The 26017-nt window shown below is 56.9% G+C and overlaps 1 protein-coding gene across 1 annotated transcript in view; it reads right to left on the bottom strand.

Moving 5' to 3' along the window:
• CDH23 (cadherin related 23) overlaps positions 1–26017 on the bottom strand; it is a 223127-nt gene that overhangs the window by 66673 nt on the left and 130437 nt on the right. The window contains exons 12-17 of the mRNA XM_064513627.1: positions 21882–22031; positions 20634–20792; positions 4344–4408; positions 3531–3768; positions 2764–2869; positions 1681–1808 (exon numbers count right to left, since the gene is read on the bottom strand). Coding sequence (XP_064369697.1) covers positions 1681–1808; positions 2764–2869; positions 3531–3768; positions 4344–4408; positions 20634–20792; positions 21882–22031 — 846 coding nt within the window. The remainder of the gene's footprint in view (positions 1–1680; positions 1809–2763; positions 2870–3530; positions 3769–4343; positions 4409–20633; positions 20793–21881; positions 22032–26017) is intronic.

Below are 26017 nucleotides of genomic sequence, written 5' to 3'. Positions count from 1 at the left end.
CCCTAATGGGAAACGTACAAGGCGAGTTTCACTTTATTAAAAACCAACAACCAAAGGATGACAAAAAATTACCGCCCTCCAACGCTTGCTCTTGTGCTGCCTCTCCACATCTTTTTTCCTGAAGTGCCATTGCGAAACACTTCCTCCTCCTCATTTTCTTCCTCTCCATTTTTTTTTTCTCCAGTTGAGAGAAAATCCCTTTGGTTGAGAGGGGAGAACGTGACAGCTACTTAACAGCCACCAGCGTACAGAAGCAACCAGAAGGAGATGACCTTTTCAAGAGTGGTCTTTAGACAGATGCGATTACACCGTCTGAAGAACAGCGCAGAAGGGACCTATTTAGCCACCGCTAAACCCCTCTTGCCTTGCCTTATTCCCTGCTCTCCTGAGTATTTCGAGACTGCCTGGTCCTGGAGCTGGAGATGTGCTTGTGGGACGTGGTTCCCATCCTACAGCAGCGCTCACTTCATCTTCTGGCTCGCAGACTGACATGACTGCCAGCCCGGCTTAGATCGGATCACAGCGAGACTGACGGGTTATCAAGCAACCTGTCTCCATCGCCGATACCTCCTCCAGCCTTTCTCCAGCCACAATGTTCCTCAAAGCGACAATCTGATCTAATCTTCCTGAGCAACGCAGAGATGCTTTACCTCTCCCAGCAGCAACTGCCTTCTCGAGGGGGTTCGCACCCGCGCCAGCGTGCGAAACCCACAGCGAAGCACGCGGCCTGGCCAGCACAGCCTGCGATTGATGCGGGGACTGATAATTTCTGACACTGAAAGTGCTAATGCGCATTCGATACTCATGTCACGCTCGGCGCTGTTTGCTTTCAGGCACCTGTAGGTCTTGGAGGGGGCAATGGGGAGGGAGGAAGAGGAGAAGATCCTCTGCTAATCCTCCCTAATTCTGCAGCGCTGGAAACAAATGAAGTCGTTCCCCTGTCAGGTAGCTGCTTCCTTCACCAGCCACTTTGATCCCCACGTGCCGCAAGTCGCTGGCAGGGTCTCCCGGGGCTGGCTGTCACGTTGGAGAGCAGAGGGAGGACAACACCGCTCTTCGTGGAGAGCTCCCGGAGCATCCACCAACGCCAGACCCGCATCGGGTGAAATCCACCTCCGCTGCGCTCTGCCAGAGCTCTCCCCTCTGTGCCCGAGCTGCACGCAGCGCCGCTGGCTACGGGCGTCCGGAGCCTTGCAGCCGGCTCGCAGGCACGGGGATGGCAGCTAAAGAGTTTCCTGCACGCCGAGAGAGGGATTCACCAGGCGCTGAATAAACCTCCCCAGCCGAAAGCAAGGCTGGAGAGAGCCCCAGGAGGGAAAGCGCACACCGCGGGTTATTCCGGAGCTGCTCTAGGAGGGAATTCCAAATGCAACACGGAGAAAAGCAAACCCATGAGACCGTCACGTCCCTACCCACGCAGCCACACGAGCGGATGCATGTGTAATTACAGCTGTGCCTCACGTCACACACGCGCAAAGCCGGGGCAGAGCAACCGTCCCCAGGCTCCCAGACCCGGTCCAGGACACGCTGGAGGAGAGGTGCTGTGGAAGTGCAACGGGCGATGCGGCTGCCTACGGAGGACCGTGAACTCTGCAGGCACAGGCCAAGCAAAGCCAGCCGGTGCTTGCCCTGGGCTGACTGCCGCTGTGCCACATGGGCACAGACGGGTGCCGTACTTACAAAGACCTCGATGGTGACAGGAACGGTGCTGTTGAGCGGTGGGTTGCCGGCATCCTTGGCCATCACAGTCAGGTAAATGACGCCGTTGGAGATCTGCTCGTAGTCGAGGGGGTGATTCACGCTGATCACTGAAAGGGCGTAAAGCGCTGTGGTCAGTGGTGCTGGCGGGAGGTCCCCAGCCTGCCAACGCACATGCCACGTGGGGTATCCACATGCCAAGCAGGCCAGCGGGCAGGCTGAGGGGCCATCCTGCTCGCACAACCCCTGCATCTCCTGTGTTGCTCTGAGGCCCTTGCACACGTGGGCATAAGCCGGAGTGAGCCGTATCCGTGTTTCCCGTGGGCCTGAGTCACCCAAGCGCCCAGCACTTCTGTTCGCATGGGAGGCCTGGGGAAGTGTGCTGGCTCTCAGCCAGCCTCATTAAAAGCTGCGTTTCTCAGCAGAAGGGCATCATGTCCCACCAAGACTTCCCAAAGCCAGGGGAATCGGGCAGAGCCGCGGGACTCGGACACCAGCCCTGATGCACGTACAGGGGCAGACCTGCAGAGGGTGAGCTGCTTGGCTCTACAGGGAAACAAGGCTCTTGAAAATAAACCTGAGCAGGTGGCTAAAAGCTCCTTAACTCTGTAACTACTTCTGGAAACCTCATCTTTTGCCCTGGATAGCAGCACAGAAAAGTAAAGTCCAGCCTCCTCCTCCCGTATGCTGACTGCCTGCAAAGTCCCCTTCTCTTCTCAAGCACAAACCGTTCCTTTTAACTACAGCCGTTGTCACGCAAGGTAAGGGACTGAGGTGATGCGTCTGCAGAAATTACCATCTCTCAGCTGAAAGTGCAAGTTGCCACATCTCCCAGCCCCGCAGCGGCTCAGGTTGAGCCATTTTACGTGCTGCTGCAAAGGACCTGAAGGACCACATTTCCAGTAAGGTCACTACAAGTGGAGCAGCTGCAATAGCCGCTTCTTAAAACCTGCTGCCGTGATTGCTTGCAATTGTGTGAGCAGAGCCTGAGCGACTGCTACTCTCCCAGGGCTGTGCTGCTTTCAAGGCACGGGCACCATGCCCCCGGGAGCCAGCGTCCCTTACCTCCGTACCCCTCCGACACGGTGATGTCGAAATAGTCCCGGAAAGCAGACGCCTGCACGATGCTGTAAGTGATCTGGTTATTTGGAGGGGAGTCTTCATCAGATGCCTAGGGGAAGGCGGAAGGGAGAAAAGAGCTGCACATAAATACAGAAGCTGTGCCTGTGAAATGCCGTGGGAGAGAGCTGAGGGAGGGGAAGGTGCATGCTGGTCCAAGGAAAGAGGGAAAGCACAGGAGGAACATGCATTCATTCATCAGTGGACGTTTCTAACCCATCTCTCCCCTCTGCAAGGCTTTGGCCGGATGCACCCCAAAATCAGCTGTAACAAGCCCAGTTTGTCCCCAAAACAGCTGTAACAAGCTCAGCTGGGGCCTCCAGTGAGCAGCCTGCAGCAGAAAGGCAGTGATGGGGCCCTGGGCATCACCTGAGGGTTTATAACAAATTTTTCCCTTCCCTTCCCTTGCAGTTGCCTCGGGTAAGATTTCCTTCCCCACTCTGAACTGCCCTGGTGGAGCCACATGCAGCAGGACCCCAAGGGCTTGCAAACCAGCCTCTCCTCCCACCCCACGCCGAGAGAGGGCTCTATCGGCGACACCCGGAGCACCACCCCTCGGGACTTGCCCCAGGCCCTGGAAGAAGCATCAGACCTACAGCCTCCTCATAGGCATGGCTGGAGATGGAGGAGGAGGAGGAGGAGGAGGAAGAGGAGACACCCATTTCCCAAAGGGCCCTGATGGAGGGATCCGGGGAGCCGCTCTGGTCCCTCACCCGGAGCCGGAGCACCTGGGCGACGGAGGGCTCGTTCTCCCGCAGCGCCCCCAGGTAGGTCTCCTTCTGGAAGGTGGGCACGTTGTCGTTGACGTCGAGGACGTTGACCCGCACGCGCCCCGCCGTCTCCTCCCCGCCGCCGTCCCGGGCGATGACGGTCAGGGTGTAGCGCTGCGTGGCCTCGAAGTCCAGCCGCGCAATCAGCGTGATCACGCCGGTGTCCTTGTCCAGCGAGAAGCTAAGCGGTTAAAGGGAAGGAAACCCCCGAAGATCACAAGCTGGTCAGATCACGAGACAGGACTTCTGTAGAAACCTCAGCTCTGATTTAAGACTCAAAAGTACTGGGAAACCTGCTTTGCCCCTCAGTACGCTACGATGGAGGCTTGTTACCATCGCTTTTGAAATCAACACGTGGTTTTGGCCTGATTTTGTCATCGCCGCACACTGAAGTCACCAGCTCTCACTCATCCCTGGGGCAGAGAGCCTCAATGCCAGCCTGGCACACTGAAGCTTGTCCCCATGCCGCTCGGGGCGTAGGACAGACAGAGCCACCTCCCTCTGCCCAGCTGGCTGACGCTGGGAGCACCCAAGCCACGAGAGAAAAACTGAACATAAAGAAGGATTAAAAAAAAAAAAAAAAAAGCCCCAAAGGAAAAATAGAATCAGATGTTTTAATAAGGGCTTAGTTTTCCCCTAGGGCATCTCAAAGGTAGGACATAACAAATACCCCTAATTTTCCATGCGAGTGACTCCTTGGTAAGCTTAGCAGGGGATTTTAAAGAACCAAAGTTATCTTGGTTCTGCCACACTCACCGGTCAGGATCATCGCTGAAAAAATAACTGACTTTTCCATATGTGCCCACATCATTGTCAGTTGCCTAAAAACACAAAAACAACACCCAAACTGATTAATAAATGAATACATTTATGGCAGCCACGTGTATTTATGGAAAGACACACTAGTGAACCCTTTGCAATTGACACAAATCTTCATTTACCTCCTTGCCTAAATGGGGTTCGCGCCTTTGCCAGAGGGCATCTTTGCATTGCGCTGCACGAGACTCGCTGCCGAGACCCGGCCAGGCTGCCCCGGCGCAGCCTGCCCGCAAAGCCCCGTCCCAGGTTTGAGCCCCACAAACTCAGCGCCAGGCCAGCACCGGCGCAGATGCTGCGAGCTGCTATTTATCGCCTGATCTATCCGAATCAGCACCTCGCGGCCCCGATTCCCTGTATTTTTGCAGTAGGACACCTTACGCCTGCTGACTTTCACTGACGCACCGAGCTCATCTGCGAAGTGCCCGGGGAATAAAGCAACGCAGGCGACAGCCCTTCGGGGCCCGAGCGCTGGGCTGGCCCTCGCCTGAGGCGCTTGCCATGGCTCCGGGCCGCTGAGGATGCGGCAGGCTGGTCAACGGCCCTCTTCTGCGCGCGGTGCGCGAAAGGCGCCTCGTGTCAGCTCCGGATGAGCAAGCCAAGATTTGTGTGTTTTAAAGTCTTTCCTCTAATGAATATATAAAATATGCATGAGCAGCAGCAGGAAAAAGGACCAAAAATTTTTATTTTTCAGATGAGGAAAGTGGCATAAAATCCCCCAAATATCCTTTTTTCCCCCCAGTATGTTTTCTAAATTGAGTCCTGTCCGGATTACTTAGACACTAACAGGCCCCTGGAAAAGCAGGGTCAAAGACACATTTTATGTCCAGATACTATCGAAAGGCTGTATTTTAGGCCTGGCACAGGGAAGACAGCCCCGCTCCCGAAACCTGCCTGATTTATCCACAGCCTTGAGCACCCTTGAGAGCGGAGCAGGAGTTTGAGCACGTCACCGCGGGACGAGCCGCCCTGCCCGTGCCCGGCTCACCCGCCGCACCGCGCAGGGGCTTGTGCTGAGCACGGGATGGGGCCCAGAGCCAGCTGGCAGCACCTGCCTTTCCGAGCCCTGGCCGGTCCTGCCGGGCCACCTCGCAGCCCACGAGCCGGGCGCCTGCCCGCGCGGGGTCGGGAAGCAGCCTGCAGCTCCGCGCCGTTTCCAGCGGGCCTTCCCCGAGCCACGGGGCATCTCCCCGTCTGCAGCATCCAGGCTCTGCGCCTCGCCTGAGCCGTTCGCTGCACGTGCGCTGCCTCTTCCGGCTGCTTTCTGCACCGCTGGCACCGCCTGGCACGTTCCCCTGCTCCTGCCACGATCTTTAGACGTATTCTATTAATAAATGCCTTGCCTTGCGGGCGACCACCATCAGAAGCACACACCGGCTGGCAGCTGCTTCGGTGAGAGAGCAGTGGAGCCGGGTGGAAAGCTTCTCCATCCAACCCGCCAGCCAAGCTGCAGCATCGCCCGGTGCGAGTGGGTCCGCAGCTTTCCAACCAGGAACGCTCCCAGGCGCCCGCGCTGCCGCGCGCAGCCCTTCCAACAAGCAATGCAGACCGTGTCTGCAGCCCGTCGGCACTGATGGATGAACGGGACGTGTTTGGGACGTCACCTGTGCCCACTGCCACCGTTAACCCCGAGGGCCTGTTGAGTCTTAACATTTGGTGCAACAGCGCAGGGACGAGAACGGTGTCTCCGTACACCCGGACCGGCGGGCCAGGAGACAGTGATGTACGGGAGACCCGGCAGTGCCGCGGAGCACGGGCAGGACTAATTCCCTTCGTTTGGCCCCTTCCGATTGCACTTGTAACTGCTTATTGCAGTGATGGACAATGCCAGCGAAGTGCAATTGCCTTCTGCCGGGGAAAAAAATGCAGGGGAGAAGCAGGTTAGCGGAAGGTTAGCAGGGAGCCACAGCGCGTGGGAGGCAGAGGAGCTCGGAAGCACACCCCGCGCACGGCCCGATCCCACCGCAGCCCGGCACGGCGACCAGCCGCGCTGCCGAGAAAGGACTGTCGCCAGCGTGCACGGCTGGCTGCCTCCCTCCCGAGAAAACATCTGCTTCCGTCCCCGGCGTCTCCCACACCCTTCAGCAGCCAAACCCGGAGGGCGGGCAGAGCCCAGGCAGGTCTCAGCAGCAACGTGGGACCAGCTCGGGCTTCGGGGCCCACCAGGAGAGGCTGGACCCCTCTCCAGGAGCCAGGGCACCCGGCAGCCCAACGCTCCCCCTTACACCAGCTCAGGCAGATACCCAGACACTCGAAACCCCTTGGTGGGGGGGGTGACCCAGAGCCTCTCCGACCGCTTTGCAAAGCAACCCTGAGGACCGCGGGCGGGACGTTCAGAGCCAGGCGCTTTGCACAGCTGCCCAGCGCCGGGCGCCAGCTGTTTTGCAGCGGCTCTGCCCCGTCCGAGCGGCCCCCGCGTCGCCGCCGGCCGGACACCCGCGGCCCGGGAAGGGAAGCAGCTGGGCGGAAGATACCAGGGGCTCCGCGGCAAGAAGCAATCACACGGCTTTACGGCTGTGCATCTCCTGCCCGGAATATTAAACTGGGATTTGCCCACTGGAGCCTGCAAAGGTCAGCGTGAAAACACAGGGCCACATCTGTACTTTTATGAGCTGTCACCAGCGCAGCCCATTTCTACAAAACGCGTTCGTACAGCTAAACTCTGGAAGAGGCCCAGGAAGAGAAAGCCTGGATAAGCCCGAGGATTAATTTACCGAGCTAGAGCGCAGCGAGCGCGCGCCGCCGTGCCGCGTGTCCCAGGGATCCAGGCATGAAGGTGGCGAGCCCTCCGTCCCTCCCGCGGGCGTTTTGCAAGGCTGCTTTTTTTCCCCCCGCTGCGAACGCCCTCCGTGCCCGTGCTTCCCCAGCCGCCTGCCCCGAGGCTCGCGACCCGGCCCGAGCGCGGCTGGCTGCTCTCGCCCCGCTCCGAGCGGCTCTGCCCGCGCGCCCAGATCGGCGGAAAAGGCCGTGTCGCACAATTTGTTCAGGAAACAATAGCAATGTTTGACATGTCACAAGGATTGATGGAGCAGAAATCTACATGGGAGAATTCATTTTTAAACAGCTCCGCGGAGCCCCGGCGCGTCGCCGGTAATGGTTTCGACATTCATCATCCGCCGAGCCCCGCTGAACGACTCCGTAAACTGCACGAGATTAACTCGACTCGCAGCAGCTCCGGGGCGGCTCCGGAGGATGAGCGGGGAAGCGCTTAAAGAGACACGAGCCTCGCGTGCAACCGCCGAGGGGGTAGCGACAGCCCTTTCCGAGAGCGGCCCGGTCCCGGCGGCCCTGCCGACCACCCGTCGCGCTGGCACGCATCCCTCGTCCCTCCTGGCCTCCTCCCCGTGGCCAAGAGCCCCCGAGCCCGCGGGGCTGCAGGGAGGCCCCAGGCGCGTGGTGGAGCCGCAGGAGGCTGATGGAGGTCCAAGAGATGCAACGCGCCCTCCAAATCTGCCGGACGGGGGGAGAGGAAAGTGCTGCCTGGGGACCTCGCCTGGAGAGGGACGAGCCCGCACCAAGCTACGTCATTCCTGCGGGAACATGTTCAGGCTCCGCAAGGAGCACCTGGATTTCGGCATTCAACAGCTCCACGTGGGTGTCCAGAGGTGACCAAAGCGCAGCAGAAGGGCGATTCGCCTCTGCGTGGCGAGGAACAGGCTGAGACAGGCCATGGCAGGGCTCCCACATCCCACCAGCCAAGGGACTGTCTTGCAGTAAAAGAAAACCCAACCAACAGAGAAGCTGAAGGAGAAAGAGGCCCAAGTGACCCTTCCCACCGCTGTTTCCTATCGCTGCCGAACCAGGCTCCAGGGCAGGGCTGGCCGCAGTGAGCACCGCTGCGACTCCGCTACGGACCATCAGCGACAGACATCCCACCGCGAGCATCCGAACGGCAGGGCTGGGGCAGCGAGCATCCCCCCGGCTGCTCTCGGGAACGCTCAAAGTCGAAGCGCCGACCTACGACGAGCCTTTTAGCAGGCCCCAGTCAACGAACGGGCCATGCACGTGGTTTTCCCGTGCAGCGGGGAGCTGCCCAGGCCAGAGGGAAGCCCGACAGCAGATGAGGGGGTCCCGGCTTGGCTTGCTATCTTTGTTCTCCTGTCGTTTCCCTCCCTGACCCCTGCTATTCACAAACGGGGAAATAAAAATTGATGGGGGACAAATTGCTCCGGCCACACGCTCTCTGCTTAAAAGAGTCATAGCAGAAAAGCAATTACCCAGCGTCAAAAACCTGTCGAGGCGTTGGAAGGGCCGGCCGTGATTCACGCCCCGCATGCCGCCTGCCTGCCAGCAGCCCCGATAGCGCTGCGGGGGGGTGGGGGGATCCTGGGACTGTGGACCCGGTCCCCGCAGCGTGCCCCTCTGCTTCTGGAGGGTGCCTGGGGCACGGTCCGCAGGAGGAAGCAAAGGGAAGGAAGCTTCCCTTCTTTCCAGTTTTCTAGCCTGGCTTTCTAGGAAGAGCAGGCGGACGTGGTCCTCCAGTCCATAGCTCCCTGCGTGGAGCATCCCAGCTCCCTGCGTGGAGCATCCCAGCCGGCCACGGGCTGCTCAGAAAGCTGCAGGAACACAAGCAACCCACCGCTGGTGACTCCCTGTGCTGGTACCCATTTTTTTAAGCCACCCAAACCCGCCTGCTCTGTGGGGGAAGGAATCGCGGGGATGCAGAACCAGACCAAGGCCCCCTAGAAATTCCACCTTCATTTCATCACACCTTTCCCAGCTGAAACACAGCTCTTCCCTGGCACCAGTTTTGCAGAGCCCCGAGACACGTAGCAGCCGCTGCAATCAGGAGCCAGCGGGGCCGGGCTGCCCGTGGGCACTGCCAAGCCGGAGCTGCACGGAGGCGGTGGGCTCCGGCGGAGGGAGGGGGGAGAGGTGGGAAGCTGGGACCGGAGGGGAGCCGCAGCCTCCGGAGCGCTTCTCGAGCAGACCGAGCCCACGGCGGAGCCGGGAGCTAAACCGCAGCTCCAGCCCCAGAGCGCGCTGCTGAGACCGGCGGGGGGGAAAAATAGCCAATCAACCCCCCTGGGAACTACCGAGCTTTTTCCACCTCTTCTCCCAGCCCCGGGATAAAACAACAGCCTCCTTGATTGTGTTTTATAACAGCAGTCCCTCCGACATCGGCTGGCTGTTAGCGAGGTTAACACTTGCCTGGGCAGCAGCCACCGCGATTTAGCGGTAATTTACTGCAGCCGGGCTGCTATAACGGCTGGAGACCACGCTCTACAATGCTCGCCGCTCCTCGCGTCACCCTGAAGGCAGCCCTTTAGCAAGGCAAGCAGACGTCTCGGGCACGAGCTTCACACGCGCCCGCGCTCCGGCTCCCCTCCTGCCACCCCCGGCTTATCCCCCCGCAAGGTGACACCGCGACAACTCAGCCTCGCCGGGTTTCGCGGGAGCCCTGCGGCCGAGCCAGGCGCGAGTACGCCGCTAACGAACCGTATTGATTTCATATTCTCTTGTTGTCCACCTAAATGGCAAGCAGCACATCTGATAGATTAAATAACCACACAATCGCCTGGCTGACATCTCCATCACTTCGCTGTTAGGTCTCTAATGAATTTTACAGCCCAGCAAAATGGAAGAAATTAAGGTCAAAGTCCGATGCAGGAAACATAAATCCCCAACGACTGCTGAAATATTCACAAGAGCCAGTCACGCTTTCCACCACCTGCAAGCCCGGTCCACACAGGGGCCTGGGTGGGAGAGGGGGGACAAACGCGAAGGCGGAGGGGGCAGACCTGAGCCGGTCCTTGCCCGGAGATGGACGTGGCCACGTTGCACCCTCGCCTGGAGAAAGGCAAGGGCAAAGCCCAGCCTGTGTCCCGCAGGCACGAAGATAACTCACCTTCGAACTTGGCACCGCCAGCGGTTCCCCCAGGTGTGGAGCAAGCACAGCTGGAGAGAGGTCTTTTTTCCTAAATGTGCAATTTAGACTAATTAGCCTCCCCTTAACACCCCCAACGGAGGCTCAGCATCTGCGTGGGAGACCGTCTGTCCCTGGGGTGACACGGCCACCGTCACGGTGTCACCGCCGCTGACGGCACCGGCCGGGAGCAGACCCTCGTGGGAGGTCTTGGCTGGAGGACGACGGAGCCCTGGCTGCCCTGGGGGACGCGGGGGGGCCCAGCGGGGAGTTCAGAAGCGAAGGGATGGGATGCAAACCCAGGGGTCTGCGCGGGGCTTTCCGCCTGGCACCGAGGTGCCGCGTCTGGAAGAGGAAATATCGGTGCGGAGACGGTTATTGCCCTAACGGCACTGCTAACGAAGATGTGTGAAGCTGCGGCTCGCACCGCAGCGAGCGGCCAGACCGGAGCAGCACCTCGCCTTAGAAGACATCTCCCTTCATCTCACGGCCACCTCCTGAAGCACCGACACGGCCAAAATAGCGACGAGGTAAAAACAGCAAAACCCGTCTGCTAACAATAACACCGAGAAAGGGTGGGGGAATCCTAGCGACTGCCTCGTGCTTTGCAGGAGATAATTTGGACAGGCTCAGGTCCGCATTTGTTCCTTTTTTTCCCTGTCTCATGGGTTGGGTTGATTTTTTCGGGCTGTGATTTTTTTTGTGTCTTGTTTTTACCACCTCTGCACTTTGAAGCTGTGTATTTATCCTGACAGCTCCATCAGGACACAGAGTGGCTGCAAAAGCTGCAATAAGTGTCTCTCTCCTTAGCGCTCGGGCTGTCATGATTCCTATTCCACCCCATTTCGGTCTCGCGGATTGATATTTAGATTAAAGAGATAAACACAGCCAGAGAGCACTGGGCCCTGACAGAAGGACGAGGACTTCAGATCCGTCAGTCACGCTGCTACCTGCTAATTCCCTCCTCCCTTTCCCTTTATTTACAGAGATGATTTCATAAGAATATTTAAAAGGAACAAGGAGTGTGAGCATATTTCAAAAAAAAGAAAAGCTGCTCACATTTAACTTTCCAGGCAATCTGAAATCTCCGCTTTGATTATTTAACTATTTACTGTTTTGAGTGTTTGCAGTTTTCCTCTCTTCCTACAGATAAAGGATTCAATTTTCTTTTAAGCAGCGGGGAAATTGGAAGAGATTTTGTTCTGTTTAAGCTCAGCTGGGGTCGGGGGGACTCTGGCGGATTGAGAACGACGAGATCAATGAAGATGCCAATGGGGAGGGTGGGTGGCAGAGGAGGGCAGGGGCCACGCGAGCACAACAGGGCCGGAAGGGGGAAGATGCCCAGGCTTGGAGGACATCTCAAACGAGCCCACCTTCTGCCACCTCCTTGCCCCAGCTCTCACCCAGGCTGGAAAAAAGCTGGTTATTGCCATGCCTAGGCCAAAGCCTTCCCAACAAGGATGCATGTTGCCCCAAGCAGGCCTGTGTCCTACCCCACTTCCAGCCTGCAGTCACCAGTCCCCCTTCTTCTCCAGCCTCCACGAGCTGCTCATAAGCCATGGTTTTACATCCCCACCAGCGGCCTGCGAACTCCCTCCTGCTTTCTCGAACCATGCGCTTCCAGTGCCTTGGCCCATCCCCAAAAACCCACCGCTCTCCCTAGACGTTCAGCTGACGGTCTCCAATTGCCACATCCCTTGCATTCACCCTGTCTGACAGCGCTTTTTGGCTGAAACTACATTTCCAATCCACTTCAGGCAGAAAGAAAAGATTAAGACTTAGATATCCTTTTCCCCTAGTGTTTGACCATCCTGTGGTCCCCAAACCCATGGGGAAAAGCAGAGGATGCGCAAGCTACTCCTAACACACACGCGGAAGGTAACGTTCAAAAGAGCAAGGCACAAACAAGCAAGCTACATGGGGGCCTTTGCCCCCCTGGGGAAAATTTGGAGGGTCAATTGATTGGAATAGCGTTGTGCTAACGCCATCGCGGCATCAGGAAACACTGTCCTCTGACGACCCGCAAGCAAGAAGGGTTGTCCCACTTCAGTCCTAATGTTCAAAAGCTTCCCAGGCGTCACGAACGCAGCAATGAGTGGGTTATCTCACAGCCTGATTCCCATTCCATGCATAAGCTGAAAGCATGGCCGTCCCTGAAAGCTTTTTCATCCATCCACTGATTTGCAAAGTATTTTTCCACCTCACTCCCAATTCTCTCATTTCTGTATTTTCCAGAATCGAGCGCTTGTAAGATGGGGGAAAGGGAAGCCAAACTTCATTCCTACAGAGTGCCAGTCGCTCCCCGAGTGCTCTGGGATTTAAGAACAACGCAAGGTGCACCAACGAGTCAGAGTGCCTGGACACACAGGTAAAAATAGAAAAAAACATGGTGGAAAGCAGCGGGACGTAAGTCTAAGCAGAACATCTCGGGGCAAAGCGGTTCCCCAGACTCACTGGCGATGCTACCTCCCTGGCACCCGCAACACATGCCCTTTCCCCTGCCTCAGAGAAGCAAACCAAACCCTGGAAAAACCCTCCTTGCAGAAGACTGCCAGGGCTCCTGCAGCCTCGGGTGGAGGAGGATGAGGAGGCCTCCAAGGGAAGAGCTGAGCTCTCCTGCCCCCTTCCAACCTCAGGTCCCCTCCCAGCTCCCGGGGAGAAGCAGGACCCTGGCGTTTCTTGCCAAGCACTGGCCGGCTGTGTGTCTTGCTCTACGCAGCTTTTCAGAAATCGGAGTGATGGAGGCCTTCCCTCCAGGGCCATCCCCGCAGTTACCACCACCGCGTGAGAGAGAAACGCGGCTCAGGGTGGACACCGCGGACCGACAGCAGCGAACACAGCGAACGCCAGCAATATCCCATCTACCGGCAGCTCCGAAGCTGCAGCCAACTCATCTGCTCCGGCTTTCCCAACCACTGCCTTGCATCCCAGACTATCTCTACCCGCTACCTTCGCTTTCTCCCCAAGACCGAAGCGGCAGTTTCAGCAACGCGGGTCCCCCTCTCGTGCACGCTTTGCAAATCACGCAGAGAAACAGCAGGCAGCAGCATCAAACAGATGTTACGGGACAGCGGGTATCGTTCTCCTCTCGCAAAGGGAAGAGGGGATCCAGAGTCGGGGGAGAACTGAAGGCTGCAAAGGCAACAGCAGAAAACGTCCGGAGAGCCACGTCCCCCCCGCACCAGCCGCCGGAGGGCACGTGCACCCAGAACAGGACAACGCCAGCGGGACGTAACCCCCCCAGGCTCACCAAAACCACCTGCGGGACCGCCGGGGCCAGGACGCAGGTGCCCACGCGCCGCGGCATCGCCGTGCCGAGAGCAGGGCACCGCCGGGGAGGGAAGGAGGCCGCGGCCGCCGCCGCAAAACTCGGGGAGAGGGGCCCGCTGCAGACTGACAGCTGATGGAGAAAGCCCTCTGCATTTCAAACAGGTCTTTATCGACGCCGGCAGCTCTTCTTCCCAGGGCGGGAGACCACGCTATTACTTTTTTGTTGACTGGCATTTACAGCTGGCTGGAAAGAAGGGAAAAGGAAATCAGGCTGGGATCGATTTTCCCATCCCTGATGAGCGGCCAAAGGGAGATCGAAGAAGCAGAAGAAAACTGACGGCTGGGTGGTAAAAGAGAGAAACTTTACCAGCCAAATTAAAGGCTGCGTTAATGAGAAGAGTAATGAAAGGTTAATTAGTGCATTTACTGCTTTAAGATTTTGCTAACAAGGCTGCTGCTGAGGAAGCACAGCAGGGAAGAGGGGAACGGGAGAACCCAGGTGAACGAATGAGTTGGGGCCAGCAGCGAGGCCCCTCGGAGATGGGGCAACACATGGAGAGCAACCAAAAGGGGCTACTCTGGGGCGCGAGCGGGAGAGAATACACTGGCTAACACATTCTGCAAAGATGATGGACCTTCTCTTTCCCCCTTTGCAGAAAATCCGAAAATTTCAATCTGAGACTCAGAAGAAAGGGAAAGCAGCGTTTGTTAAAACACGAGACTGTCGCAGGTTGGGATTATCAGGCCAGGCGGGCGCACAGTGCTTATTTTACCTGGCTTGCCGCCTGACACGAGTGGTGGAAAATTGTTCCCAGGCCGCGGTCAGTGCCGGGTGGTTGAGATGGGCACAGCGATTCACAGCCTGAGCTGCTCCGTGTCTTCTCCATCTCACCAAAGTGGGTTGTCTCAACTTTCCACCGTCCCTCGGCCAAGGAGGAAACGTTGGCCTGGCGGCAGACACACGGCAGAGTCCCCAACTTGCTCTTTTTTGCCAGCTGACTCACGAAGCCTGGAGCGACTGATCCGACCCCGCGCAGTCAAGCCAGACCGGGGCAAACAAGGCAGACGGGAGGGAGCGCGGAGCTGGGATTACTTTGCACACTTCCCTGGAGAACCATTTTTCTCGAGGCCCTTCAAGGCAAATCGAATGCATCGCTGTGTTAAAAACAAGCTACTCTTGGCTTCTCCGGGCTTTAATAACTTTGGTTATCGGAGCTTTTCAGGAGGACTCTGCTGCGCAGATCGGTAGGGTACAAGAGGCTTAAGGAGACCACCCTCCCCTTACTTCTTACCTCCTGCTGGGTCGCCTTAGGCCCCTTCCCCACTCCTCCAGGCCTAGCAAACGTATCAGCCGCTGAGAACGGGGCACGTAACCACGCTGCCCTGCCCATCGCTGGCTTTGGGGCAGCCGTCTGCCCGCAGACCGGGGCTGGGATGATATCAGCTCTTCTGCTTCCTTTTTCACACCAGCACCGTGCGTGTCCCATGGGGCTGTCAAGGCCACCGCGTGGGGGTCCGAGCAGCCGGCTGCCGTGCTGCAGGGTCCGTCTGACAGGCGCAAACACGCGCTCGCACCTTCCCCGCTCTTCCAGCACAGCTCTCGCTTGCACGTGAGGGGAAGCAAAGGGGCCCGGCTGCTCTTAAAGCCCCAGCACATCCCCAAAAGGACAGCACAGGACGGCAGAAGGATCTGCCCCCTGCTCCCCTCCCTGCTGGGGCGAGCTCTCTTGAAGCTGGGCTGGGTCTTGATGACCCCACATGGCACGGTCTCATTTTCATAGCTTCTGCCACCCAAAAGAGTGTTTTGGAAAACTCCATCAAGTGCCAATGCCTCTTCTCCTCCCCAAGTCACAGATGGTCCCAAAGAGCCCCATATGGGTTACTGCCAGCCCCACCACACCATAGCTAATTGGATGCAAATCCAGGGGACTGCGATCAAACCCTGCATGCCAGGGAAAGAAAGAGAAGCAAAGACTTGAGCAGCAAGGTCTGATGCCCGACCAACAACAGCTCCCTTCCCAGCCAATGTGCCTGGGACCCTGCACTCAGCACCCTCGAGACTTTTCTTTCTGCTCTGGTCCAGGCTGGGCTACATCAGGGCTTCTGAAACAGCAGCACCCTCTGCTCCACTGCTCGTAGCAATGGGGCAGCTTGGATCAGGCCAGAGATTAAGAGCAGCATCTGGGCATATACTTAGGGCCCCTGCTGCCTCTGGACTCAAACAGGACCACACAGGTTGGACTGGCCACTTCAGGTCCTCCCTAGCCCAGCACCTGATCCTCCTCACTGTCTCCATCCCAAAGCAGAGGCCGCTCCTTCTGGGCCTTCCCCCATCTTGCTGCCTTCTTCCACACACTCGCTCGGGGGATTTGCCCTGGGAATTTCACCGCTTGCGCTGGAACTTGCTTCCTGCAGGGCTGGTACTGCCATTGTTAGATAGCAGTGTGGATGTTTGACCATGGTGTTTTATCTGCCCCTCCTTCATCTGCCTATTGATTCATTCCTCTCTGCAATGGATTTATCCTCTATCTGGTCTGAGATCTGCGGACGTGCCTGTTCAGTCTAGCAATTCATCTTCCTCTTCACCTACTGGGCTCCTCAAACTGGGAGAGACAGGGCTGGAGATACTCTCCTCTCTCCTGCCTCTCACCCCAAGAGAAAACCAGCTGTTGGGACCTATTTTGTAAGATGGATACTAACTCCATCCAAGGCACTAATCGTGGCTATAGCTGAAGAAGTGGTTTTGGAGAGAGCTCTCTGCTTTGGTGCCAGGATTCCTGATGAAACCCTGACTGCGGGTGGAGGTGTGCACCCTCCGCGTGGTTTTTGTTTCAGCTGCCTGTCCTACAATACAACGTGCATGCAACTTTGCAGGACAGCAGGTAGAGGGTGGGGTACATGCAGTCTGCAGTGCCGCTATCGGGCTGCTTTCATCCGCGGTGGTGCAATCCTTTCCCAGGGTCTCTGTCGCTCACTGCACCCTTCCAGGCCTATCACACACTGCCAAACACCCCAGGGTGGCCTGTCTGCTCCCTCCCACTAAGCCAGCCAGCAAAAGCACCACCCTCTCTGCCTGCAGACCTCTCTCTTCCCCCGCCTGCAGCGTACGCACAGAACCAGCTGAGCAGGGCTCAGGCCGAAGATATTGGCAAGTTCTGCCCCAGCTACCAACAGATATTGAAATATTTTTTTTTCCTGAAACAACTGCCATGAAGCCTTTTAATAACGTAACAGAAAAGGTCAGAGAAAGAATTTCACACTTCTTGAGCAGGCTGGCAGCCAGTATAACTCCGCGCCCTCCAGGAACATGAAGCACCGAGAACATACACTGTGCCCTAAATTAACTGGGGTCTTCGACACCCTCGACCAAGCGCTGCTTAGGCAGCTGGTGGATTTGATGAGTCCTGGCTCAGCGGCTGGGTTTTCCAAAGGTGGCACAGCGGGAAGCGACGCAGCCAGCAAAGAGTGAACAACAGAGTACCGACCACTTCTGCACCGCGGGGAGCTCCTCTGCTTACTGCCCGCAGAGGCAGCACTCCTTGCGCGGGAGGAGGCACGCGTGGAGGCAGAACATGCACAAGGACACGCGTGCACACAGCTGTGCAGCGCAAGGCGGGGCTGAAGGGGGAGAAAAGGAGGGGGGAAATCAAACAAAACTTTTTTTTTCAATGGAGACAGCAGCACTGAGGAAAGCATTTTGCCTTCTGCCAGATGTGCCGCTCGGATGCTCAGTGCCCAGGTACCCCGAGGAGGCACGCAGGGCAGAGCGCTCCAGCCCTGGGGGCTTTCTGTGCGTCCCTGCAGGGATGCCCTCAGGGCGCAGGCTTTCAAAAAAGAAGCTTCCTCTTCCTCACGGAGAAGCAGGTCTTGAGTCCACCACATGGAGAAATTCCCACCTCAGCCCCCACAACACACAACACCTAGGAGGGCAAATCCAGTTCTCTGTTAAAGATGAGGGTGCAGAGGTCTAAGGTGCAGCTGGAGCTCCAGATTTAGTGGCTGTCGTAAATGCGTCCCTGCAAGGAGCAGCCAAGACGACACAGGAGTACACAAGCGACCCTTCCCTCTTTTTCCAGCGGCCATGCTCAGCCCTCTAATGAAAGGCAAAAACACGACTGATGTGGGCTGCCCACAGCCAATTCTGCCAGCTAAACCTGGACTCACGTGGCTCCGTGCCATGGAAAAGAAAGGTTTCCATTGCTTTCGCAAGAACTGTTCTCCTACCCCGTGGGGCTGCCTTCAGGCATGTTCCAGGCTCCCCTGCACACGACAGGAGCCATTTCCGTGAAGCCTGGGCTCTCCAGATGTTCTCATGCAAGCAAATGACTACCTGAATCTCTATGATAAATGCGTTGCAGGGACAGAATTAAGCAGATGGATGGATGGATGAATGGACAGACAGAGGTGGAGAGAATGCAAAACAGAGCATGAAGAGCAGACAAACCAAACCGCTGCACAGTGCCAGGGAAGTAACCGAGATCTGCCCCAAGAACCCACAGAGATGCTTATAGAGCAAAAGAAAAGAGGCAGGGAGTGGAGAGGAGGCAGCGGCTCTGGGTCCTTGCTGGCTGGCTGCACTTTGCGTTGCTTTACAGCTGATTTATAAGTGTAACGGGCAATGTTTCTCTGCTGTCAGTGACATTAGGAAGTGAAATGCTGCAGAAACGAATGGCCATTTGTCATGGCAAATGAAGTCTCTTTTCTCGCTTTTTTTCTTTCCCTTTTCCGTTGGTCAAGCAGAGGGCAGCAGGGAAGGGGCAGCAGCGAGGAGCGTGCACTTGTGCGGCAGGGCAGGCTCGTTTCTGCTCCCAGGTCACGAAGGATGCCTCCTCCCCCTCGCCTGCACCCGACCCACTAAGCACAGAGGAGGGAAAACTCTTTCTGGAAGATGGGCAAAGTGCCCAGGATCTTCTGGGCTGCCGGGAGTAGCCTCCTCCCTTCCCTGGGAAGTCGGGAGCAGCCTTCAGGCACCATCACACCAGACAGAAGATCAGAGATTTCCCGTTTCCTGGACCTCCCACCGTTTTAAGCCGCTTGCATCCCTGCCTGGAAGGAGCCGCAGGCGCCGCGCTGCCAGCTGCGCCCGGCCGTCCCCGGGAACAGCTGCTACGCACAGCCCCGGTCCCTGCAGCCCCCGCGTCCCCAGGGACCCCCGCCGCGATGCAGAGCCGTTTGAGCTGCAGGAACGCCAGCGTGGGCAATGCCCGTACCCCTCCGGAGATCCAGCCCTCCCTCGAAACGCATGACCCCCAGCTCAGGTGGGGTCCAACATCGTTACAACTGTTCCTGACTACACAAAATCCCGACTGTACTTGCCCAAAGGAGCATTTTTCAGCACGGGACCGAGAAGAGCTGACAAAAGCCCCTTTTCGCATGGAGCCCATCAGCAGTGACCAAAGGCGTGGGTACTCTGGCTGGCTGGCCAGATGTTTTAAATCCAACCCCTAAACATCTACCCACAAAGAGCTTCCAAGCAAGCGAAAAGAAGAAAAAAACAAAAGGAGGACTTTATCAGCAAGAAAAGCAGACTTCCAAAAGTCGTGTCCTTGCAGGGTCCACTTCACTTGTGGCACACGGGACAAGTTAGAGCAGAACCAGGCGAGCGGGCAGCACTTCGAGAGCGGGCAGAGCGCTGCATCTCAAACGCAAGAAGCAGCAGGAGTTGGTACGTTATGAGGGTTGTTAAAAAAGCCTGGGATCAGCTGGGAGGGCAAGCTGGATTTCAGCGCTAATTGCCTCCATTCTGATTTATCACAGAAGATTCAACTCCCGGCATTTTGCGTGTGCTCCGAAATGCTGGCATAGCTGGAAGTTGGGGAAAGAGGAGACGCAGTAACAATCTCATTGTTTAGTGTCTGATGGCCTGACTAGCGAAACATCTGCTTGAAATATTAATAACTGTCAGATGGGAACAGCTCAGGGGCTCTATACGGTTTCATACCATCTGTTTGTAGAGTAAACACACTTACGCACACGCACGTACACCGCATCATTTTGTTGGAGCTTTTATGCTCCGGATCGACGCGTGGGTGCGTGACGAAGAGGAGGGGCTGCTTCCCGGGAGAGCAGGGCTGCGGAGAGCACCGTGCAAGCAGGGAGCTGCAGCCACGGAAATTAATCCGCACCTATTTAACGACAACAGTCCCCATGCACTTGAAGCCCAGCAGAGGTTTTGATACTCCCCTCCCATGATATCTCCCCTCCCAGAGGATCTTTGCTTTCTCTTTCGATGGCTTTTCAGAGCAGGGTTTTGTCCTGGTTCGTGCTCCGTCCCACACCGGCACCAACATTGCTCTCACACACCAGGAAACTCTCCTCCCCAGGACGGTGCAACCCCTGGGCTTTTGGCCTGCTGGGTGCTCGCTCCAGCCCCGCTCTGGATGCGGGAGCCCTGCCAGCCCGGCCGCAACATCAGCGGCAGTGTACAGAAGCACCCCAGTACCCATCGCCTCTCTACCCCTTGTTTTGGGGCTCCGCTGCCACCATTTCATACCATGCCCTGCTAAACAGAGTCATTTCCCTCTTCTGCCACCCTTTGCCCTTAATTGACTCAATTAACCTCGATTTGTCTGCGGAAAATGGTGACAACGGCAACAACGTAACCCTTCAGAAAGAGGCAGCAAGAGCGCTCACACTAAAAGACCAAGGTCAGGTGTTCACTGTCATCAACGAAGCAGCCAAGTTCGACAGACACCGAAGCAGTTTTCCCCATGAGAATGCATACAAGAGAGGCAGCGAAAGTCCACAGGGACATAAGCCATGTACGCAGCTGAAATACTCAGGCAGAGCACATGCGGTGAGGAAGAGGCAGGAACAAGACCATTGGATTGGTACCTGGAGGAAAAGCCAGCTTTTGTAGCTGAGACCTTTCAAGATGGGACCTGTCCCGAAAGCCAGACTCTCCTCAAGTTTCCATGGTGGTAGGAACCACACATACATCTCCCAGAGATGAGGAAAGGTCATCAGTGCATCTGCTGCGAAAGCCTCCGGGAGGGCTGCACCCCACCTCCTCAGGACGAGGGAGCCGTACATCCCAGAGGGAGCCACGTGCACGTGATGGGAATTGCAAGGAGACACGGGACGCTCCTACTCACGTGGACCCTGAGGACAGTGGTTCCCACGGTGGCGTTCTCAAACAGGCTGACGTTGTACAGGACCTTGCTGAAAATGGGGCGGTTGTCGTTCTCGTTGATGAGGCTGATCTTCACTCGTGCAAAGCCGACGTGGTCTGGGACACTCTCGTTTGCAAAGAGCTGGGCAGAGAGGGGAAGCAAACAGCAGAGTCAAAGCCTTTGTGAAGCGTTTGGGGATCACTTGACTATTCTGTATTTTAAATGGTAAAGGCACCAACTCTGTCCTGATCGCAACATTGGAGCCAGCTCAGCGCTATCTACCAAAACACGGATGCTCAAGAAAAAAAGAGTCCTTGCTCTCTGCTCCAGGAGCAGGTCGGTGCTAGCAAACCCCAGCTGGAGAGGTGCTCTCCTGCCTTCCTACGTCTGCAGCGTGCCACAGGAGAGCGTTCGAGCGTGCACAAAAAGCATGGCCAGGCCCTCACACGTCTCTCCTACGCGCCCCTGCACGCTGCCCTCCGCTCGCTGGCACAGCGGACACCCGCCACCTGCTAATTCGGGGTCGCGGCCTCCCTTGCATCGCCCAAGCAGGCAGCTGAGCAGGGATTTAACCCCAGGGCTGGAACTTGTTTTACGCCTTGCGGTGCCGAGGGAAGGCAGGCTTCTATTTCTGTTTCGTCACCAGGGTGTAAAAGCCTCTCTGCCAGGACTAATAGCAACGGGAGCCGCTGGTGTGATCCGAAGCCGCGCTGCCTCCCAGAATTTACAGCTCTGGCAGACAGCGGGACAAAGCTCGAGCAGGAGCTCGGAAAGAGCTTTGATGCCCAATAGGTGTACTGAAAACAAAGTTTTATGCTCTATAAAGCTTTTACGACCCCGTGACACAGGGAGGGAGAACACGCTCTGTTTAAACTCTTGAGGCTGAGGCTTTGAACGCCTTCACGGGGACGTGACCAGCTTCTGCCCTCCTCTTCTAGGGACAGGGAGGCACCCTGAGAAATGGGGAAGGGACCCCCCGGCTAGCAGTGAGAAGCAGGGGAGGGGAAGGAGAAGGGAGAACAGGATAGCCCCCAAAGGGACGCACAGCATGACACGGACACCTCCACCCTCAGCACAGAGAGGTCTTCTGAAGGCATCTGCAGGTGCTCCGGCCCCACTAAAATCCCTGGGAACTGTCTAGGTCCCTCTTAAAAACAAGGACCTTGCATACAGCACGGGGGTCGCTGCCCTGTTCCTCCCACCCCGCGCCCAGCCCCGTGGCAGCCGTACTGAAAACTCGTAGCGAGGAATGGTCTCGAAGTCCAGCGGCACCGCCACGCGGACGCGGATGTCTGCCTTCCCCTGGATGGAGGTCGGCGAGATGATGAAGTGGTTGGAGTTGTTGCCCACCAGGTAAACCTCAAAAACACTGTTGGGGCCCTGGAAAGGGAGAGAGGAAGTTAGGCAGCGACAAACGAGACAGCATCTGGCACGGCCACTGGATGAAGCTAGAGGTGACCAGGGCGAAGGCAGGAAGGAGCATCGGGTGACCAGACCGTAGCCAGCCCAACACCACCGGCAACAGAGAGGGGCGGAAAAAGGGACTGAACAGCAGGCATGGAGAAGAGACGGACATAAATACACAAATAGAGAGAAGTCAGCCATATAAGACCGAAAAAAGCAGACTAATTACTAAAAGGAGAAGCACTTGCTCTATTTCATGGGAAAAACAAAGAAATCCCATTTCTTCTCCAGTCTCCAGGTGGTTTTACTCTGTGCCCTGCCAGGGCCGCCTGCACTGGTGCTTAGCCCATGACTACCTTTCCTACTGCTTCCAGTGAGCCCTCGCGGCCCCGGCTCCCACCGGCTGGGCCCCGGTCCTGCCACGGCCCTGCAGAGGCTGTGAGCCCGCACAGGCACTCTTCACACCCCCCACTAACTCCTTGCACAGACAGACGCGCTTTGGCAGAATTCAACCCCAAAATCAGCATAACAACTTTAATGCACGTGCATCAGACACAAATCTTCCCTGTGACAGCAACTTCGGCAGGAGCAGCTTGCAACATCGAGGGCACAGCCCTTTGCCTTCAGACACGCAAAAACGGATGCTGTGCAATTACAGGAGACGCAGGGGAGCTTTGTTGTGCTTGTGTTTGGTTAACGGAGTCACACAGTTCAGCACGGAAGCGCTCTTCACTGTGTTTTATCAAACTTACCAGACGTACAATGCAGATGATTTTTAGGTATTTTCTGTTACATGCTCATGTTCTACATAAAACACGTGCACATTAAAAAAAAGCAGCGTCCCTGGGATAAAGCTGCATAGCACATGGATGAAGGAAAAATCCCTTCTGTTTCAAGACCCACGTGTCGCACATGATATCACGCACGGGGATTTTATCGCCTCATGCTGGGGAACACTGCATGGGTGCTTCTCCTGAGCACGTTCCCACTGCCCAAGGTGCGCTACCATCACCCACCGTCGCAGCTCCGGGTGACCGTCCCACCCCACCGCTTCTCAGGATGGCTCTCCGTGACCGCCCTCGCTGCCAGGCTGGCAGAAACATCAGGAAAGCCAGACACGAGGGCAAGAGGTGAACGTAGGCCTAACGCATCCAGCTGGCATCTCTCCAGCATCCTACCAGCGCACTGAAATGACGCACATCATGCCTTCCACCATGCAGCTTGCTACGCTGCAGGCGTAGCGCCTTTGCCTTCAGAAACGTAGACGTCACACAATTTTGGGTGATAAAAGGGCTCTTCTCCATAAAATCGCTCACACCGGGAACTGGAAAACTCCTCCTCTCCCCAAGACCTCCCCGGCAAAGCAACAGGACCAAGACTGACAGCGAGATTTCAGGGCCCTCACTCCAGGCATGACGCCTCTTCCCAAAACACGGCCCAGCAGAGCACGTTAAAAGCAAGCTCAGAAGCTGCCAGAGCCGAATTTCCAATTTTCCCCGAATGACCTCCCTCCTATCAGGAAAAGGGACCAATTAAATGCACGAAGGGGCACTAATAGCAAAAGCTGGCTGAGCGTGACAGCCGGGAGCAGGCGGCAGAGGCAGAATATCCCTGCTGCCCTCCTGCCCGCACCGCACCCCACTAACCCACCAGGACCCCGCGAAGCCGAGGAGAAGATGCAAGCTGAGCAGCTCCCACCGCAGCGCACACATCACAGCAGGAACACCCCTGCAGCCGGAGGAGTCAAGAAACGCGCAGCGGACAGATGATGGGGAAGGAGCATCCCTGCAGAGGAAACAAGAGGGGCCTGTGCAAATTCTCGCTTGGCATCATGGTATTACATTGGAAAAATTTCATGTTGCTGCAGTCTGTGGGATTGAGGGATGGGCGGGGGGGGGGGGATGTCTCCTACACCTGCGGTTTGGAAAAATTGAGGAAACAAAGGAGAGTTCATCTCTAACCTATGGAAGAAAAGGGAGTCACCCCCTGCCACTTCGGTCAGGAAGACACAGCAGAAAAGGGGAGGAGAGAGACAGGGAGGCTGGGAGATGGCTCACGACCCTCACAGCAGCCTCCAGCGCATTTCTGGGGGAGAAAGGTGAGTTTCTCCTTCCCGGTCAGGGCATTGCACAGGAGGTGATGAGAGGCAGGAACGAGGCGTGCAGCACATGCTCCCTCTCGGCAAGCACAACTCCTCTGAAAAACTGTTTTTATGGAAGCCAGGAAGGTGCCGCCCCCGGCAGAAGCAAGGGCCCTCGCATTTGTTCTGCTGCCCCACGCCACATAAACAGCCCGGGGTCACTGGCCGTCCTGGAAGCAGGGAGCAGAGGATGAGCAAGGAAGGGGAAAGCAGCTCTTCCCACCCTCTTATTTCACACTACACCCTTAAGACACCAATTTGTAACAAATGACCATTTTCCAGCAGCAGCAACAAGCCATTTCATTGCAGAGTGCCCGACCCGCTCTGCTGTTGTGCTCTCAGCGAAGCACAGAGCGGGCTGATCCCATCAGATGGACTTACTGACTCCGCTGAGCGCCATGGAGGTGCCCTGCGAGGCGTCCGCCAACCAGCAGCTTTACACGTGCTCCCTCTCATCAAGGTGCAACAAGAAGGGACACCTAATCAGAACCTAATGGCAGCGTCAAACGAGATTTGCCCGGCTTCTGCTTTGTTCACGCAGCTCACGAACAATTTACAGAAAGAGCTGCTCCTTCCTGAGAGCCCTCTGTATACAGCACAAAGCATCAGAGAGGGGCACAAACCCAATTTTCAGAAACAATTCCTTCACAGGTCACCTTTAAACAGGAGCACTTGTCTTATTTCCACTGGCTCCTGGCCCAGCACCAGCAGGGCTTTCTTCCATCTCCCCCTTACATTTTCAATCCAATTTTCATGTAAAAATGTAATTCTCCATCCCTTCTGCTCACCCGCCCGCAAGTCCTTCAGCAGCCCAAGGAGCAGGAGCCCTCGAGCAGCTCCATGATGCTTCTCCTGCACTGATGACCCCAATACTTGCTCTGCCGCCCCAAATACTTGCTCTGCCGCCCCAAATACTTGCTCTATCCCAGTAGCTCCACTGCAACAGGCCCAGGACCCATGCACGTGCCCGCGGTGGTGGAAACGCGGCAGCAAGGATGCCCAGCTGCGGAAGGACGCTGGCTTCAGGATGGCTGGAGGGAGGCACGGTTGGGGTCACCTCCGAAGCGCCCTGCTCCGTGGGTCACCCAACTGCCCGGGCGCTGTGCTGGGCGTCGTGGACCCTCCGTGCGGCACACAAAAGCACCTTGCACGGCGGTGAGATGTGAGGGATTTGCCTGGAATCTGTGGAGGAGCGAGTTTGTTGGAGGCACGAGATAAAGCGGAGACATCAAAAGAAGTCCAAGTATTTGTGGGAAGAGAGCCGGGTGGATTAATTCCCCTCCAGCTGGGAAAGGAGATCAGTCTGCAGATACCTGCCATCCCTAATTACCAGCCAGTCGAGTGCCTCAGTCTCCCCATGTGAGGTCTCAAGAAGGGAAATACATCTGCCTGTTGGGAGAGCCGCCGCGAGTTGTCACTTATATATTTATTTTGTTATTTATTTTTTGTTTCGGCCCCCATGCTGGGTTTTTTGCTCCTAGTTACCAGAGCCTTTGAGCCCCCCGTGGATGGCTGAAAGCAAACCTGAATATTCAAATTGTTATCAGCTGCCCAGCAGAAGGGGCTGGCTTAGCCCGCATCGCAGCTAGCACCCCTGCTCTGGAGGAAACGGCTCGGAGATTTGTTTCCGCAGAGTCTTAAATTCCTCACCCCTTCCTACCTGCTCCCATCACCCAGAGCAAACAACGGATCGCAAACACACGAGGAACAAAGTGCATCCATGCAAACAGCCGCCGGTTCACACGTGCACCGACTCCGGCAGCCTCAGCTCCTCGCAGCACCGGCCACCAGCACGAGCCACTGGTGCCCGGCATGTGATGGT

The sequence above is a fragment of the Dromaius novaehollandiae genome, chromosome 6 (genome assembly GCF_036370855.1).
Source record: "Dromaius novaehollandiae isolate bDroNov1 chromosome 6, bDroNov1.hap1, whole genome shotgun sequence".
NCBI lineage: Eukaryota > Metazoa > Chordata > Aves > Casuariiformes > Dromaiidae > Dromaius > Dromaius novaehollandiae.
This window is presented reverse-complemented; position numbering and strand designations above follow the sequence as displayed.